Source organism: Ambystoma mexicanum, chromosome 11 (genome assembly GCF_040938575.1).
Source record: "Ambystoma mexicanum isolate Mex_15411 chromosome 11, UKY_AmexF1_1, whole genome shotgun sequence".
In the NCBI taxonomy this organism is placed as follows: Eukaryota; Metazoa; Chordata; class Amphibia; order Caudata; family Ambystomatidae; genus Ambystoma; species Ambystoma mexicanum.
Window position 1 is genome coordinate 1,405,272,553 of NC_090934.1, and position 18,340 is coordinate 1,405,290,892.

An 18,340-nucleotide genomic window follows, 5' to 3' on the forward strand; every position below is an offset into this window, starting at 1 on the left:
TGCGCAGCACCCTGCCGGCTTAGGTCCCCTGGCCTTGGCACTCTGTGAAGAGGGTGCTCATGTGGCTGGGCCCCCATAATAATGCCCCGCCCACTACCCTGGCTTGGCTGTCTTACACATCAGAATGAATCAGAGTGTATTGTGTATGCCATGGTGGTTGCTAGCGAGATGGCACAGCCACCCTGCTGTCTCCCTGCCCCACCCTTTAGGTGTGAGCCGTGGGAGGAAGCACTCTGTGCCTGGATGTGGCATGCAGTAGGTAGACACAGAAAATACATGTGTGCACTGTCGATTGCATTCGACATCCCATTCCAATAGCATTAGTCTGGACTCCCTGGGGGTATCATTAAAGTGGCAAGCTGATTGCCACATCTATATCTATAACATGACCTTTAAATATCTCAGGGTGTGCTAAAGTAAAACACAGGGGCCAAAACAAAAAAGAGATCTCATGTATCTGTAATTTCTGACACTTGACTCTTTCTTTGACTCTTTCTTACCTTGTCTTATTTAATTGATGTAGTGTCTTTCCTTGTCTTTCTTTTTCAGATCGACCATGTGAGCTCTTCTGCACGCCCCTGGGCAAGGAGGCACCATTCCTAGCGGCAGACCGGGTCCTGGACGGCACTCCCTGCGGGCCGTACGAGACTGACCTCTGCGTACATGGCAAGTGCCAGGTGGAGTAGCGTTCTAGTGTTTTTCAACCATGTTTGAGATGTTGATTTATCGATGATTATGTGTGCTATCTGTGCGGCAGACTTTGCCTTCTCACTGTGGGAGATGGCCTTTGGCTCCGCGGCTTTTCCAAGTCCAATGCGTTTCCTTTCTACTGTGGGTCGAACCAAGTAAGAGTCCTTAAAGGGGCAGAATAATGAACATGGACATCAAGAGGGAGGGTGGTGTTAAAAGACGGGGATTCCTCAACTGGTCAGTGCCTGACTTTCATGATATCATGGCTCAGACCCAGCTACCTGACTGCCCTTCACTTACAAAGCTGTTGGGAACTCTCCCCTTTCTTCTGTAGCTGGGACCATCCCAGTGACGTTTTCTCCATCCACCAAGATCTCTGTGCCTCGACTTGAGAATTAAGTGACATGGGCAGTGTCACAGGCATGTGTTTCCCCACCTGGTACCTGGTCTACAGGGTCAAAGTTCTCATGCTGGAGATGGATCCAATTAGCAATTGGTTTGGAGAGCGTTAGTGAAGCGATATGCCCTGAAGTGGCGGGCCGACCCTGTACGTAACGGCCCGCTGCCCAAGTTAAGGACACGAGCGCAGCATCGTTACCGAGGGGCATATCACCATTAATACCTGTGCATTTTCCTACACGGCTGCTAATGGTGTCTTTTTAAAAAAATAAACGTACCTTTCTTGTGCGACCCCCACCGCACAGTTGTTGCTGAAAGGAAGTTCGCTTTCCATGTTGATGACTTTGATGTAATCAACATGAAAACGGGCTTCCCAAGAGCAGCACTGCGCGGTGCCGGGCTGTGCAGGAAAGGTACTTTTATGTTTTAATTTTTAAATATTGGCACCCTTGTAGGAAACGACACGGGTGCTAATTGGTGAAGGGGAGCGGGGAAGAGAAGAGGGCATTGGTTTCCCAGGCAGCTCAGAATGCGGGCTTGTGCCATACAGTACAGCACATGCAGTGGAGTAACTTTGCTGAAAATGTTGGGGGGTCAGGGGTGGGGTGGAGGGAGGGCAAGTGGTGGCTCTTAGGGATCATTTCGGCCAAATTGTTCGATCAAATTTGGTTGAATGGTAGAATTTTGATTGAATTTGGACACCACCATTAGTTCGAAGCCGAAGATACCGAACATGAAGAGCTGCGGTTGCGGGGGTGTCTCCGCTCCCCATGTTCGGTATTTTTGACTTTAGCGGTTGCGGGGGTGTCCCCCGCTTTCTCAGCACTGGTGGCAGGGGACACAACAACAAAAAAACAAGAAAAAGGTAAGTATGGGGGGTTTATGGGTGTACTGGTGGTTTGGGGGGACATGGGTTTGGTTTTTTTGTAATGTGGTAAAAACATATTCACAGCCAAAATGACTACATTCATTTTCGCCGTGATTTTGTACCTCGGTCAAACAACCTAAATCCCTGAGCGATAACAGCGATAACACTAGACTACTACACCACAAGCTTCCATTGCTGACGCTCTGTTATAACTTTCATAAGACTGGTGGCCTATCTTTAAAATTCAATTGGGCCCCCTCACATCTCCAGCCGGCCTGCCATGCACCCACTGACACAACATAACATTCACAAACTTAATTCCACTAGAACATGCAAACACTGCATTATTTATCATTCATTCAGACAGAAAGGTCAACACACATATGCTTGCATACACTCTCACCTACACACAAATGCACCCAGCACCTCCATTGACATACACTGTGTGCACACATTTATATGTGCATATACAATAACACATGGAAACAGTGGCGCAATGTCCATTGAGCAGACCAGACTTTATCACCCCTTGAAATTTTGGGCTAAGTTGACTTGACCTAGCTGAACTATAAAGCCATAGCTGAAAGGAACAGATTCACTGGAATGTCAGCAATTCCCTTTTTCCATTCATTCAAAGACAGAAGCTGTCGGTTAATGCAGTGCAGTGGGAAACCAAGTATACTTGGTATCAATTTTTAAATGGCATCTATCTCCAAACTTGGGTTGTGCACAGCACCTTATATGTCTACGTGCTGATAGATTTTTCTACAAGATTCAGACTGATTAAAATTACAGTAGGTTTTCCTGTGTTCAAATGGCTCCAAGCATTGGTGTACCAAGCGGGAGAGGCAGGTGTTGCAAGCTGCCCCCGGTGGCTCTTTTAAGAGCCAGACCAAGACATTTGTCATTGGGACACCTCTCCTGTTTGGCACATCAAAGAGGGCGCCAACGGCAAAGGTGTCCCGCTGGCAGGACAATGTGTGCTGAGCAATTCCTGCTCAGCACGCTCATTGTCCTGGCAGCAGGACACCTCCGTTCTGAATGGTAGAGGTGTCCCGCTGCCAGGACAATGTCCCAAGGAGCTCTGGGCAGCAGACGGTCCTCATGTTGCTCTGTATCAAATGAGCATTACAATGTGAGTGATTAGGCACTGATGGGAGCAAGGGGGTTACTATTAGCAGGGACTTTTGTCCCTTTAGAAATGTGAATGGGAGGGAGTGATTAGAAGTGAGAAGGGTGCATAATGTTGCATGCTTTATGAAATAATGACCATGGCTTTAAAACCCAAGGGGGATTTGTTAGGCTACATTAATCTACATGATGCGATTGTGACTTTGCATGCAGAATGGGGGGAATAAAACTAAAGCCAAACTCCCATTGCTCAACATATTTCTATGACAATGTATAGAGTGTATGGTTTGTTTACTATGAAAGACTTGTTATAATGTAATGTGGTTTGCTTCCAAGGCATTGCTACAAATAATTTTGTAAGCACATGAAATGTAAAGCAAAACCTTAATCAATATCTATATCAACTAAACCTGGAAAGATGTAAGTGGTTGCTTAAATTGTCCACATCCCAGTTTCACCATTTAACCAAGTGTGTGATCCTGAGCAAATCATTTAATCACATTGGGCCTCATTACAACCAAGGCGGTAAGTCCCCTACTTTACCACTATGGTGTAAACTCTGTTTACACCATGGTGGATGGCGGATTTACTGCCCCAATCCAAGGTGAGTGGGGCGGTAAATCCCCATTCCCCATTTACCCTTCCCCATTCCCATTTTTGCCCCATAGGGCATAATGGGAGTGGTGAAGGCGCTAATTACGGCACCATAAATTACGGTGCCGTAATTAGCACCAAGGTGGGTTAGCGCCTTGCATTTTAACGCCTGCTAAAAGCTGGCGTTAAAATGGTAATCAGGCGTTAAGGGTTAACGGCGCCGACGGCCCCGTTAAACCCTTAACGCCTGGGTTGTAATGAGGCCCATTGTGTCTTATCTGCAACTCTGGAAGTGACTCGGATTCACTTCAAAGCTTATGTTAATGTATCATGGTATTCTAATGGAAAAGCCTGATGACTATAGAGTTGCTCCACATAAAACAAAAGTGTAATTTCTGTATTTTGCACCAGAAAGTTATTTGTCACTTATTTGTGGCAACTTATTCTAAAGTCCTTCCATGGTGCCTCCAAGTATCAAGGACTGTTGATGCGCCTTGCAATGTCCTTTTCTGTGAAGTCATTTCCGTTGGTGCAACCCATATAATAATTAGGAAGTCTGCTTGTATTTTGCCTCAGAGGGCTTGGACAGAGCTCTTATAGATGAGTTTCCTGCATCTGGAATGATCCTGCAGTTTTATTGTTGTTGTTGTGTGTTAAAATGCCATCTTCCCCTAATGTTACCATAAAGGTAGATTGGGGCAGGTGTGGGCGGTCTGGGGGCGCCAATGAGACCATGTTGAATTCCGCACACTGCATTTCGTTGCTCACCCCCCCCCCCAACGTACCCCTGACTATTACAATGCTGGATACTCCCCTGCTTAGTTTGGTAAGTAAAGCAGCCTTTGGTGGCCTGTAACCTGAACCATGTCACCCATTTACTAATCTGCACCAAACCGTCCTGAAAAAGTGTCTGCAAAACTCGAAATCATTGTTGCCAATTTGGTGAAGATTATTTTTGGCGGCAGGGGGAAAAATAAAACATGGCTCCTAAAAGTGTGCTTTTAACACAAAATCCCATATGGTTCCTTCTGCGCTCCTAGAGCAAAAACTGCTTAACAAAAGATCACCATGTTTGGAAGGCGTATAGCACTCCAATTCATTTCACAGAATTTGCAGATTATGACAGTTTTCGGTCACAGGTTGTCTCTGCTTGACTCTTTCCACTCTATTTGGGGAAGGCGCACCTTCCGCCAACTTCATTTTGAAATTAGGATGGTGGTGCTTTAGTAGTATCTGAAAAGTGGCAAGACTAATTTTAGAGGCGTTGCAGAGCTGTAGCTTGCCACATAGAATGCACCATTTGTTATTGTTAGTGTGTCTTCATACCTGGGCCCTTAATATATACTGTGAGCTCTGCTCACATTGTACAAATGTGACACGCGCCCTCACTAGGGTCAGCCCGCATCCCAGCCCCCAACAAACATACACAAACACAATAAGAAATTATATTTTTTAAAAAGTACTTTTGCTCTGCTTTCAAATGCCGCCCAGGCATGTCTCATGTTACACCGACCTAACCTCTTCGCATTCTCGCACCTGCAGACAGAAACCAGCAAGCTGAATGAGCTTCCTAGTTCCTGTCTGTGTGTCGCACCAACACAAAGCCGGAAAGCGATTCTCTGCGCCACGGCCCCTGGAAGTGCTGCTGCTAGCGTGGCAGCAGAGGCACCAGTCCCTGCAACACCCAGTTCAGCACCCTAGCTTCTGACTTTGAGTCAGGCTAGCCAGGGTGAGGAACTGAGCCATGCAGGGCATCCTGGCCTTGAATGCGTTGCAGCGCAGCTGCCAGGCATGTCAGCATTATGTAATAAGACAGCGCAAGCCTTGCTGCGCACCCCAGCTGGGCTTCCATTGTCCAATTGCATAATTGATGATTGCAGCCCCCCTGTCCTCACTCCAAAAGTTGGGGAGGACAAAAAGGCCTGCCACAGACAAAACCCCCTGTTTCCCCTATAATTACGCCCATGAGCACATGCTTTGATCCTCCTGATCGGTCGGCCCCCTTCCCCACACAGGGTGCTAATGAGGCATGCACTAGCCCTCCTGGAAAACAATGAGGAATCTACAAATCCTACCTGATAAAAGACTTGTCATTTGATCCTCAAATGTAGTCATTGGTCGTTGAATTTGAATAAACAAACTTTTTCACCACTTTTCAACTGCGTCATGGGGACCATTGCACTTGGGAGTCAATCCATTCTATTGGGATGAGAAGAGGGGTAAGGCACTCACCCTAAATGTGCACCCCACAAGCTCGACAAAGTCACTTACAGCTTGGCATGGCGAGTTCTGTTTGCATGTTATAAACTCGTCGGGCATCTTAGCACTTTCTTCTGGTACTTGATGACTAATGCCGAGCAGAGCACCCATAGTGTCCCGTTTCAGGTGTGCTGATTTGATATTTGAAGTCAGTGGGCCTCATTACATGGAAGGTGGTAAGGGATTACCGGCACCGGTAAGGGCACCGATGCCGGTAATCCCTTACCGCCCTACTACGAGGTCCCTTAACGGGTCCCGTCCCTAATGCCTGGTTTTACCAGGCGTTATGGAAGGGACCCGTTGAGGGACGTCAGAGCTAATAACGGTACCGCAAATTGCAGTACCGTTACTAGCTTCATCCCCATTCCCATTGAGCCCTATGGGGGTCAGTGTTGTGAGCAAACTCTGATGAATCAAGACACAGAGACGTTTTTATGGGAGGGCAAACAGGGCACTTGCCCAGGGCCCCCACTTTGGAGGGGGCCCCACCAGGCTAGCTGATCTGAAGAAATAAGATTCCATTGTTCACTATTCTTAAATAGCACACGTCAGGATATTTCATTGGGTGCTGCTGAGGCTCTAAACCCATTGCCTTTCTGTTTTGACAAGTGCATTCTGCCTTGATCAATCCATCATGTATTGCTTTCTCTATTCACTGTGGTATACATAGTTTGTGTGTTCCTTATGGTAGAACTCTGTAGCATTCTTTCCTTCCAGTGGGAATTATGTTGATCGTGTGCAATAGGCAATGGTGAAATGCATATTGACAAATTGAGTGCTGCAATAGTTCAGAAATCAGCTCAGTGTGTGAAGCACCCATTGTAGAGATGTGTTCATATGCAAAATTAGAATATTGCATTCCAGCAAGGCTGGTTGAGCCTTTCCTATGTCTGAAGTTTATAAACCTGCCTGCATATGTACTTGGTTTTGCAGAACAAAATCTGCTATTATCAGCAATGTAGCTGTACCAGATAGGGGTTGCTATAAAAACTAACATATCATTCGTATGTTGAAGGTCTACAAATTGGTTTGTTCAGATGGGGTGTTGTAAAACATAAGCAATCGCCTCCAACGATGGCATAAACTGTTAGTCCAAGAGGTGAATAAATATCCAAAGTCAAGACTATGGAACAACAGCGTTCATGTTTGTATCCTGGATTTGCCAGCAGATGATACAGTGCTCCTGGTCAAATTATCTAATATATTTTACATCACTGTGCTGTCTTCTGTGAGGTTTGCCTTCTTGCATGCTGCTTGCATCGTTTAGCCCATTACTTGATCTTTCTTCTTATGTAGGCCATTTGGGTGGAAGGGTTGGTAGACGGAAGAGAGCGGACCATATGTTACAGGCCTCAGGCAAGCATATTTTAAGGTCAGCTTGTTTGACACAAAAAACGGTTTTTATGCACGTTCATAAATGAAAATGTCACAAGCCATTGTTTTAGAAGTATTTAAAGCTTTAAAACACAAAGACAAACCCAGATTAAATTTGTTAAATCACATCGATTGGTATGCTGGTTCTTATATACGTACCTTGATGATGGAGAGAATTAAGCTAGAATCATTCCCATTTTGCATAACACCCTTCTATAATATTTTGTTTAAGTTCATGGTGAGAACTGTAAAAGAAAGTGTTCAAATGCTGAAATTGCAGAGTTGGCACAAATCCCAGCTTCACCCCTCACCCCTTAACCAATGTGTGATCCTGGGCATTTCATTTAATCATGTATTGCCTAACCTCTCAACATTGGCAGTCCCTAAACCTTTCAAAATTGTCATTGATTTCCTTCTCATGGTATGATCTTCATAAAAGCCTTATTCATGGTTTCACTGTGTTAATAGTGAGCATATTTATATCACACACCACAGGCATGTGTTCCTTTGATAACTAATGGCAAAACTATTTGAAAACCCTATCCCACTTCTAATCTCAGTCTGTCTGGATAAAGACACCTTCCTGGTTGCTTCTAATCTGCCTTCACTATCCATGCTACGGTATGTGTAGCTTTCTCCTTCCTTCCAATTGGTCTCCTCTATCCATGCATGAGCACTTTCGCATTCTGTGAGGCAGCTAATGTGAGTTCTCTGTGTATTATGGGTTACATACGGTCCTGCATTAATACTACATCTACTTCCTGGATGTAATTGATAAACATAATCCTGTATGTACTAGAACAGTAACCCCTTTGTTGACTGCTAATGTTAGTCTTCAAATGCTACTTGTTTATCATTCTGATTAGAGCAAGAATGAAGAGGGCAAGGGGACTTAAAGGGAGTAAAAGTGCTTATTATGCTGCAAGACAGCATATCAATTTATAGGTTGTGAGCGCGAGTGGTGGAGGGTGAGGGGGGCCACCTGTATTCTTGATCATTTTATTCCTTTGGTTTGGTGGAGGGGGGGCCCAAAGATGTCCGTGCCCAGGGCCCCAAAAGTGCTTAAGATGGCCCTGTCAAGACAGTGCTCACAATCACATGTATTCACCCATTAACAATCATAAAACAATAACCCAGTTAGAGTGTGTCAGTGGGCACACCAGAAGAAACCTGAATGTTGATTGTGTGCCATGAACCGTAGCCCCTCTTTCTGTTCCATTGGATCTGGACCAAAGCTCTTTCAAAGGATGCATAGTTTATTGAACAAACGTCTCTGTCCAGATGAGATCTACACGACTACATCCTGGAAGGAAACATGAAATAACTTGAAATCCTCTTCTTTCATCTAGAAGATCAATTCCACGGGCGATGAATGGATCAGCTACTCGTCCTTTCTAAATTCGACTCCATTTTGGATTTGATGCTCTGGTGACTAAGTGCTCCTAAAGTGAAACCAAACTGCTAGTTGCAGCTGCATCACTGTAAGCCTCCAGCTGCTCTCACCCAAATCGGACAAACTCTTTGAGAGTCACTTTCCACCGTCTATCGAAACCCATTTGTTTTTTTGTTGTTATAACTGTAAAGACTAAATTAGATGGAATGGGCCAATACTGAATTTGTTTGGGTGTTTGCCAGGGCTGAGCCCTGGCCCTTATTTTTTGGCAACTTTATATGTTATCTGTCAGTTAGTAGTAGTCACACAACAAGCAAGAACAATTTGCATTGGGTTCTGGGTGAAAATGTCAGCTGGGAAAAAGTCGTGAGGTAGGTGATTGTTTTCTCTGCACCCCTAACAGCCTTCCCCCACATATTGTAGGACAGGTATTATTTACTCTTCTAACTCCAGCCCTAGAATATTTGGGAAAGGTCATATCACTGGTTATACAAGCATGTCAGTCGCTCTACAGTCTCCCCTTTTCTTCTCATCGCGTGATTCGCTTCTTCAGCACTTCTCTGACCTCGAGGATACCGGGAGCCTTTGTCCACTGCTTTCCTTGGTAATTCTTCTTCCCCCGACCGGCATGTGACCTTCGCGCTCTTTTCTTGGTGTCTCGGACTGCCTCTGTGCTTCATTCGCCTTCGCAGCTCCTCCATGAAAGATTGGGATTAGTGAAACCATGAAGTCCTTCATCTCTTTTTATCATCAGGTTGGACTTGCCTGTTACCAGGCTCTGGGCCCCTCATGTTGGTTCCACAGGGCACTCTCCATTGCTCTGTTCCGCTTCCTCGTCTCAGTATTGATATTCTCATCCTCATCTGGGTCACTTGGGCTCTTCTTCATCGCAGTTTCCACACATGGCTCACAAAGGTGGTCCCTACTCTGCGTCATCCACTTATTTCTCTACTGCCCTGCCTTAATGCTACAGAGAATGGTGTTCCTGAAGAAGCTATTGACTAAACTTGAATGGCTGAATGACAAAGTCCTCTGGAAGCATTGTAAAAGCTCTCTGAACAGATCTGATGCTCAATCAATGGCAGGGTTTTTAAAGTCTCTTAACTTGTATCTAATGTAAACCTAATGTGGGGTTTTCCTCCAAAGCGTTCTTTTTTATCTCTTGATCCAAAAGATGGATCGATTGTATGCAGACTAGTTCTTTCCCTTTTCTTTGTTTTAACTGTTAAGAAATATGTCATGTGATCGCATTTATCGATCGAACTGCATAGATTTTCTTCTTTGTAACATTATCCTATTGCGAAAATTGTAAAGGTTTTTTTTTTAACCATGAACAATAATAAAAATTAAAAAAATTGATGCAATGTTTGGTGGCAGGCACAGTACATAACATACCATATTACCGAGGGTTACGTTAGCTGCCTATTGAGGCAGAGGCTGAGTCCTGAGTGGGGTAGTTTAAACAGAGGCAGAAGCATTGGACCCGGGTATTGAGATAGAGAAAGACACTGGAGGATAAGCCTTGAGTTAGAGAGGAGGGCACGGAAGCGGGGGTGTAGCTTGGTCTGGAAAAGATGCGAGGCTACGCTAATGTCCGGACTCGGGGCTAGCTAGCCTTTTGGTTGTAACCCCTGAGCTTCCATCCGGGGCTACAACCTAAAGACCTGGGGCTATAGCCACCTTAGCCCCCCCCAGCAACGCCTCTACACAGAAGTCTAATATTGGGGTACTATTGCTGTTTGGACCAAAGTTTTGGGGTAGAGGCAAAGCCATGCCAACTGAGCAGTGAGGAAGGTAGCAAACCTTCCAAAGCTGAGAATGTAGGTGCAGAGAGAATTGAGGTTCACACATCCCTTTGAGAGCCGAGGCCTTAAATAAAGTCAGGGCTTTAGTCGGCGTCCATTGTTGCAGGGGCAAGACGGAAACAGGTACAGGCGGAAACTATACAGGTTGGCTTTGGGGACATTGGGACATTGGATATTAGAGTAGAGGTTTAAACTTGGTGCAGAGTGAGGTGTGGGCAGTGTGGCCGGAGCTTGTTAAATCAAGTGGGCGCGGGGACGCAGAATGCTGGCACAGGGGTAGAGACCGCAGGTTCCGACATTTGTTACTGGAAGAGAGAGACAGAACTTCCGGGTTCTGGTTAATGAGGCAGGGTTTGTGGAATCTTGCTGCTCGGGTAGAAGTAGGTGTTTGGGGGACTGATGTTTGGCTATTGAGAGGATTATGTGAGCGTGAGGTCTGTGCAGACCCTTGGATGGTGGGTCTACCAGTATTGGCCGTGTCTTGATGTGTTCTCATTCCAGAGTGCAGCAAATCCCTTTGCTAGCCCGGATACTAAGGGAAAGCGTTGTGGTATTGTGTCCAGCTGGCTCTGGAGTGGTTGTGCTGGGCTGGCAGTCTGGTTCGGTTGCCAACAGCCTACAGCTCAAGGGATCTTGGGATAACACACATGCCCTTCATTACTCAAACAATTCCACAGCCGTGAAATTAAATACATAATAATGTGAACCCAACATGTGATCCAAAATAAACGTTTGCTTATGCGCGTGGCCGTATGGCCCACATGGGCATGTTCGACGATAAGTGTTTGGGGCATTGTGTGGGGGGGTCGGCGAGGGCCGATGCGGGTGACCGGCTGTGTTTTTGTTTTACTTGCAGATATGCCTTTTAGTTCCCTGGATGCCTTAATCCTGAACGCTTCAGCTGGGTGATTCCAAGCCATTTCTCACAAGCCAATGTGTGGCCAATCACAACGCATTACCTTATGCAATGCTATGTTAATGATCATTTGTATAGCGCCTTTCACCATTGGTATGATCTCAACACGCTGTGGGTTGAACGCCCTGTGAGGACCGGAGTCCAGGTAAGTGGAGATAGTCGGAGCAGTCAATAGTGCGTGTGTGCACGCTGTGTTTATTAATGGAGGATAGCTGCATTCTAATGCTGGAAGTAGTGTGCAGGGTGTGTGAGATATGTGTGCAGCTAGGCCGAATTGTCGCGGGGGTGGCTGCATTCTAGTGGCGGCCGTGCTAGCATGTGAGATGTGTGCAGCTAGGCCGAATTCTTGCGGAGTGGTTGCATTCTAGAGGCGGCTGTGCTAGCATGTGAGATATGTGTGCAGCTAGGCCGAATTGTTGCGGGGATGGCTGCATTCTACTGGCGGTCGTGCTAGCATGTGAGATTACGTGTGCAGCAAGGCCGAATTGTCGCGGGGTGGCTGCATTCTACTGGCGGTCGTGCTAGCATGTGAGCTTACGTGTGCAGCTAGGCCGAATTGTCGCGGGGGTGGCTGCATTCTACTAGCAGTTGTGCTAGCATGTGAGATTATGTATGCAGCTAGGCCGAATTGTCGCGGGGTGGCTGCATTCTACTGGCAGTCGTGCTAGCAAGTGAGGTTATGTGTGCAGCTAGGCCGAATTGTCGCGGGGTGGCTGCATTCTACTGGCGGTCGTGCTAGCATGTGAGATTTCCTGTGCAGCTAGGCCGAATTTATCATGGAAGATAGCTGCGTCCTATTCCCTGTTACCAGCCCGTAACTTTCCTCAAATTCGACTTTGTACACAACTGTCCTCCAGGTGCCAAGTGCTATGTGGATTCGATTCGGGGATGGGTTCATAACGGAGGAATTCCAGGTGACCACATGAGGTAGAAGGCATCAATGGGTTCTTTAATCATCCGGCAACTGATCAAATTTGACCCCATTGTAAGGAAGATGGTCTCATAATGCCAATTTTCCTGAGGTAGCATGAATCCTTTCATTGGTCGATTACATATTCTCATACCACATGTTCATGTTGTTCCCAATCACCTGTCCTAATGTAAAAGGCTGGTCCCTATGTCCATTTACCACTGAGTAATACTGTTCCCCCCCCCCACAGTGAAACTGATCTGGGCATAGGATCTGTAGGTGGCAGCAGAAGGAGGTGGAGGAATTTATTTTCTCAGGTCAAGCTAGAGCGAGAATCTCTAGAAGTGACAAAATCACTACTGCTCAACAGGGGTGTAGGGATGAGTAGAGAATAAAGTGCCTGCTCAGCCCACACTACTTCTACACCAACAGTGATACCAATCATAAAAGTGCAACAGCCACAGCCGACAGTTACCTCATTTGTCTCTTTTGGTAACATGGGCTGAGGGTGGCTTATACTCCTCAGGAGCGCTGGCACCGAGGCAATTCTAACAACAGTAGCACCCTGGGAGGCACCGTCCACCAATGAGAATGCTCAGAATGTGGGCTGTATTCACTAAGGAAAGCCCGTGTTCCAAGCATTTTCATTGGTGTCGGGCACTTGCCTTCTCTTCCCTGTTCCCCCGTCACCATAGCACCCATGTAGCTCCCAACACGGGTGCTAATGGTGTCTTCTTTTTTTTGGAACGAAAAAAGAAAACGTACCTTTATCTCGACGCTGCACAGTGCTGTCAGCCAGGCAGTGCCCTCTTCAATGTTGATGATGTCATCAACATTGTAAACAGACTTCCTGGCTGACAGCTCTGCGGTGTCGGGCCGTGGGATAAAGGTACATTTTCCTTCTTTTAAAAAAAAAAACATTGACACCTGCGTACGGATCTACACAGGTGCTAATGGCGATATGCCCCGAGATGGTGGGCCAACCCTGTAGGTAGTGGCCTGTCACTCTTGTTAAGAGATCCTCGCTGCACTTGGGCCCTTAACTTGGGTGGTGGGGCGTTACCTACTGGGCCAGCCGGCCACCTCGGTCACATCTCGTGTACAGCGCCACTCACTTTGGCACTGATGCAAGTTACAGGTTCATTTTTCTCTCCTTCCATGATGGCGATCTTGAAGCCCAGGCGTATTGCAGTTGTTCCACGTTCTATGTTCTCCGCGTCCACTGACGTCATTGGTCCTCACCCCAGGGAACGGATCTAGATGCAGCCAGCCAGAGAAGCAGTGCGTTGCTTCTGTTTTTCGAGATGATCCGTAAGTACGAACTCTAGGATACCCCTTCCCCAAACTCTGTTCTTGTGTGTATCCTTTCTCACTCTTACTCAGACTTCCTCCTGTTTCCTAGACAGGTCTCCTTCGATGACTCTCTGCTCCCCCCAAGCCATTCTCCAAAAGCTCCTGTAATCCTTCAACTCTGCTCTCAGGTAACTCCCCATTCTCCATTTCACCACCTCCTCGACAGCCGACTGGGTTCTGCCCATTCATCTCCGCATTGTGTCTCCTAGCTTCCAGCCTGGAATTCCTGTGAAGAGCAAATCTTCGGAAAGTCCATCCTAGTGACCAGTTCCGCTGCATCGAGAGAGACAACATCACGAGAGGCGGTTCAGCTCTACGTTCACCATGTGTTCCCGCAGGGTTTTCTTCCCCAAAGGGTTTCCCTGGGGCTTCACATATTTCCCTTCTTTTTATATGGAGAAGTGGGGGTGTTTGGAGTTTCAGGGGGCACCTTCAGCAACATCGCTCATTGTTGCACTCATAGGTTAGTCTTTTGTGGCACTTGCATAAGATCGAAACAAGATAGCCTCAATAGTGCTATGCTACCAAAACACAAGTATGTCAAACTAATGTTCTTTAAAAATAGGATCTTTAAAGTAAATAAACTGCACAAAACTAACAAAAACAGTGCTGTCCCACAGACTGAGTACACTTTAAAAGGAAGGGGTACTTTGGGTTTGTAGACAGGGGTGCTCAGATGAAGATTTCAGCAGTAATAGTCAAAGGTATTGATTATGTCATTCAGAAAGGTAGAGAAAGGGGGCTTATAAATCACTCTGGTCCTTTAAGGCAGATCAATGGGCAGGGACACTTCATATAGCTTTATTTTCAGGGCCGAACACCATTCAGCCAGGCATCTAGGTTCTATAACGGTGCAGAAGTAAGACTCGTGGAGGGGTCATGGTGATTATTAGAAACTTTTCTTCAAAGGTTAAAAGGAAAAGAAAACCCTATCCCACCCTAAATCTAAGAGAGGTTTCCTTGCCTCACCTGAAATAACTAGTGTCAGAATGTCCAAAGCAAATACCCTAATGCCCAGTGTCAAAATCCTAACTCTGTACCTCACATCTAAGTTTACACTAAAGTAAAGGATTCCAGCCCAAACGGAGTGGTACCCTTCCACTGGGCAAAAGACAGTTCTGAAATCTTCAGACCTTAATAAATTGGGGACTATCTCCATTTGTACTGGTTCAGCCTTCTCATAACATTCAACAACAGTTGCGGGAAATCTCATCCCCTGGTTGGCTCTTCACAGGCTTCTTCTCTGTCCCTGGGACCCTAACCCTGATTGGCAGACCTGGTCTTTTTCACCAGGTACAATTGCACACACAAAAGGAGGTAGGATGTGTTCCCAAACTGGAGTGGGTCCTTGACCCTGATTGGCAGATCTGGTTTCCTCCCACCAGGCACTGCAACAAAAAAGACCAACCTGGATGCACTCCCCAATCTATAGTGGGTCCCTGACCCTGGTTGGCAGACCTGGTGACCTCCCACCAGGCACCGCAACAAGGAAGACCAACCTGGATGCACTCCCCAATCTGTAGTGGGTCCCTGACCCTGGTTGTCAGACCTGGTGTCCTCCCACCAGGCACTGCAACAAGGAAGACCAACCTGGATGCACTCCCCAATCTGTAGTGGGTCCCTGACCCTGGTTGGCAGACCTGGTTTCCTCCCACCCGGCACTGCAACAATAAAGACCAACCTGGATGCACTCCCCAATCTGTTGTGGGTCCCTGACACTAGTTGGCAGACCTGGTGTCCTCCCACCAGGCACTGCAACAAAAAAGACCAACCTGGATGCTCTCCCCAATCTGTAGTGGGTTCCTGACTCTGGTAGGCAGACCTGGTTTCCTCCCACCAGGTACTGCAATGAAAAAGAACAGCCTGGATGCTCTCCCAAGCTGTGGTGGGTACCTGATCCTGATTGGCATACCTGGTTTCCTCCCACCAGGTACTGCAATGAAAAACAAACAGCCTGGATGCTCTCCCAAGCTGTGGTGGATGCCTGATCCTGATTGGCAGACCTGGTTTCCTTCCACCAGGTACTGCAATGAAAAAGAACAGCCTGGATGCTCTCCCAAGCTGTGGTGGGTACCTGATCCTGATTGGCATACCTGGTTTCCTCCCACCAGGTACTGCAATGAAAAACAAACAGCCTGGATGCTCTCCCAAGCTGTGGTGGATGCCTGATCCTGATTGGCAGACCTGGTTTCCTTCCACCAGGTACTGTGATGAAAAAGAACAGCCTGGATGCTCTCCCAAGCTGTGATGGCACATACACACTTGGTTTACTCGCCTGCCAAGTACTGCATGTACTGTCTATCAAGTTCATAGTTCTCTTTACATGGGTGCGGGTCCCAGAATCGCACTTATGGCTGTAGTGTCTCACTTTGTAGACTCGGTTCACTCTCCTGCCAAGCCTTAGTACAAGCCCATGTCCAGTCAGTCCAGTCAACCATTCCTCCTAGGGTTGCAGAGTCCCAGACCCTCCTTTCGCAGCCTTTCAGCTTGTGCAAACACCTCCTTAGGCTTTCAGCAGCTCTCCACTCACCCACATACCTTACTACATAGTCTGTGCGGGTGTTTCATTCCCTGGAGTAGCTGGGCACTGTTGCGGGGCTCCTGTGGTGTTTGGGAGCCTCTCACACTCTGCGGATGCGCCGCTGTCCTCTTGGCATTCCCGGCAGCGTGGTTCCTTCCCTGCGCACTCCCCGGGCTTCAGGAATGCAGGAGTTTCTGCCCACCATCTTGCAGTGTGGTGCCAACGTCCTGGACCAGCCTCGGACTCTCTCTCGCCGTTCCAGCATACCGGTCAGCTTCCGCCTTCACTCCTGGTCCATGCTTGATTCTGCGGTTTCTTTAGGGAGGGCTTGACACTTCATCAAGTCCTTCTTTACTTTTTTTTTATTTTTTTTATTGATTTGGTTGAATTTAATCAACCTTTCAAAAAGACAAAATAGAAATACAGCATTTAACATGATTTAGCATACATCAAACATCAAACATGTCACAATAAATTAAAAAAAAAAAACGTATTTACATTATTTACATTAATTATGACATGAATAAAACAAAAGAAGAAATAGAAGAAAAATTCACATACAACATTTAATTAAATGCTCCTTTCTGTTAAGTATCTAATTTAAGACTGGTGAGAAAATTAACAGCTGCTATCTGGATTGCTAAGTTATTTGACCCCAACAGGACCGACCAGCATTCGACCTGTGTAATGTTTCTGAGGTATTGACAATGTCTTGCAAAGGCTATTTGTCTTTTGGAGGTAAGTGAGGCACATTCTGTAAATAGATGAACTAATGTCTCACCTCTAGGCGATTCTTGACAGAATCTACAAACATTTTGTTCTGGGCTTACCAATCTGCGTTTTGCCCTTACTTCCAAAGTTGCCCATAAATTGAAACGAAAACGCATTATTCCTGATCTATATTTTAGGGCTGGTGAACGTATCAGATACAATGGTAATGTTCTGAGTTTTTTTGGTGGGAAACGTGCAATGTCGTTGTCTCGATACATTATGCATAATTCGCATGTGTTGATCCAATCTATTTGATAAATTTTAGATTTGGCTTTATCAGGATTCAACAACAACAGATCAATTGTAACTTCTGCTTTAGCCATTATCAAATACACACGATTTAGCCAATCTTTGATGTAACTAGATTTCTTTGCTGAGAAAATGTAACAAGAAAGTGTTTTAAGCAATACATTTGCGGTAGTCGACCGCAAGCATTTCCCAAAAAATGAACATAAACGCCAGTTGTAATGGGCTTCTAGAGAGGTTAGGCCAAGCTCATATCTCATCCATGAGGTAGGGACGCATTGCGGTAAATGAAGAATTGTGCGCCAATATTTTGCTTCCCACTGCTCGAACTTGAATGCAGAATCTGCGAGAAGAGTCTCCAAGCCATATAATAGCATGGGAATGACTTTCTTGGTCCAAAAATGCCATGCTGGGAGGATGGAAAATTTGCCATATTTATACATGATGACACAGGCTTGTGAAATGGATGAAAGTAGCTTGGACTCAATACTCTCTAGCTGCCCATGGGGTTTCAACTGACCCTCAAATATCATGCCTAGGTAGCAATAGCTTGGAATTACGCCGAGTGGGGTGCAGCCTATAGACCACACAAATGAGACTGGGCCTGAGCGACTGGGCGAATATTGAATGATCTGAGTTTTAGACGTGTTGACAACTAGTTCATTAGATTGTACGTACTGATAGAACGTATCTAAAAGCCGTTGTAACCCCACCTGAGTTCTAGAGATAAGCACTAGATCGTCTGCGAAGATAAGCGATTGAACTTCCTGGGTCAACAGTCTGGGAGAATCGGAGATGACCGTTGAAAGGGCAAATTTAACATCGTGGATGTAATAATTTAACACCGCTGAGGCTAAGGAGCAGCCCTGTTTTAGACCACGATAAGTCGATATGTTGTCTGTTAGAAGACCATCTAGTGTAATGCGTATTCGTATAGACGTGTCATGGTGCAATGAGTGTATAATATCGTACAGGGACGCTGGGCAATCGTCTCTCAAGAGCTTTTTTAATAATAAAGGACGACTCACAGAGTCAAAGGCTGCATTTAGATCAATAAAAGCCAAGAACAACTGTTGTTTTGTCTCTTGGCACTGAGCTTTGATTGCATTC

The 18,340-nt window shown here is 46.2% G+C and overlaps 1 protein-coding gene across 3 annotated transcripts in view; it reads left to right on the forward strand.

The window, feature by feature from the left end:
• The window catches only part of ADAMTS17 (ADAM metallopeptidase with thrombospondin type 1 motif 17), a 1,111,828-nt gene that overhangs the window by 744,819 nt on the left and 348,669 nt on the right, over window positions 1–18,340 (forward strand). For all 3 annotated transcript variants that reach the window (XM_069625034.1, XM_069625036.1, XM_069625035.1), the window contains exon 14: window positions 550–677. In XM_069625034.1, coding sequence (XP_069481135.1) covers window positions 550–677 — 128 coding nt within the window. The remainder of the gene's footprint in view (window positions 1–549; window positions 678–18,340) is intronic.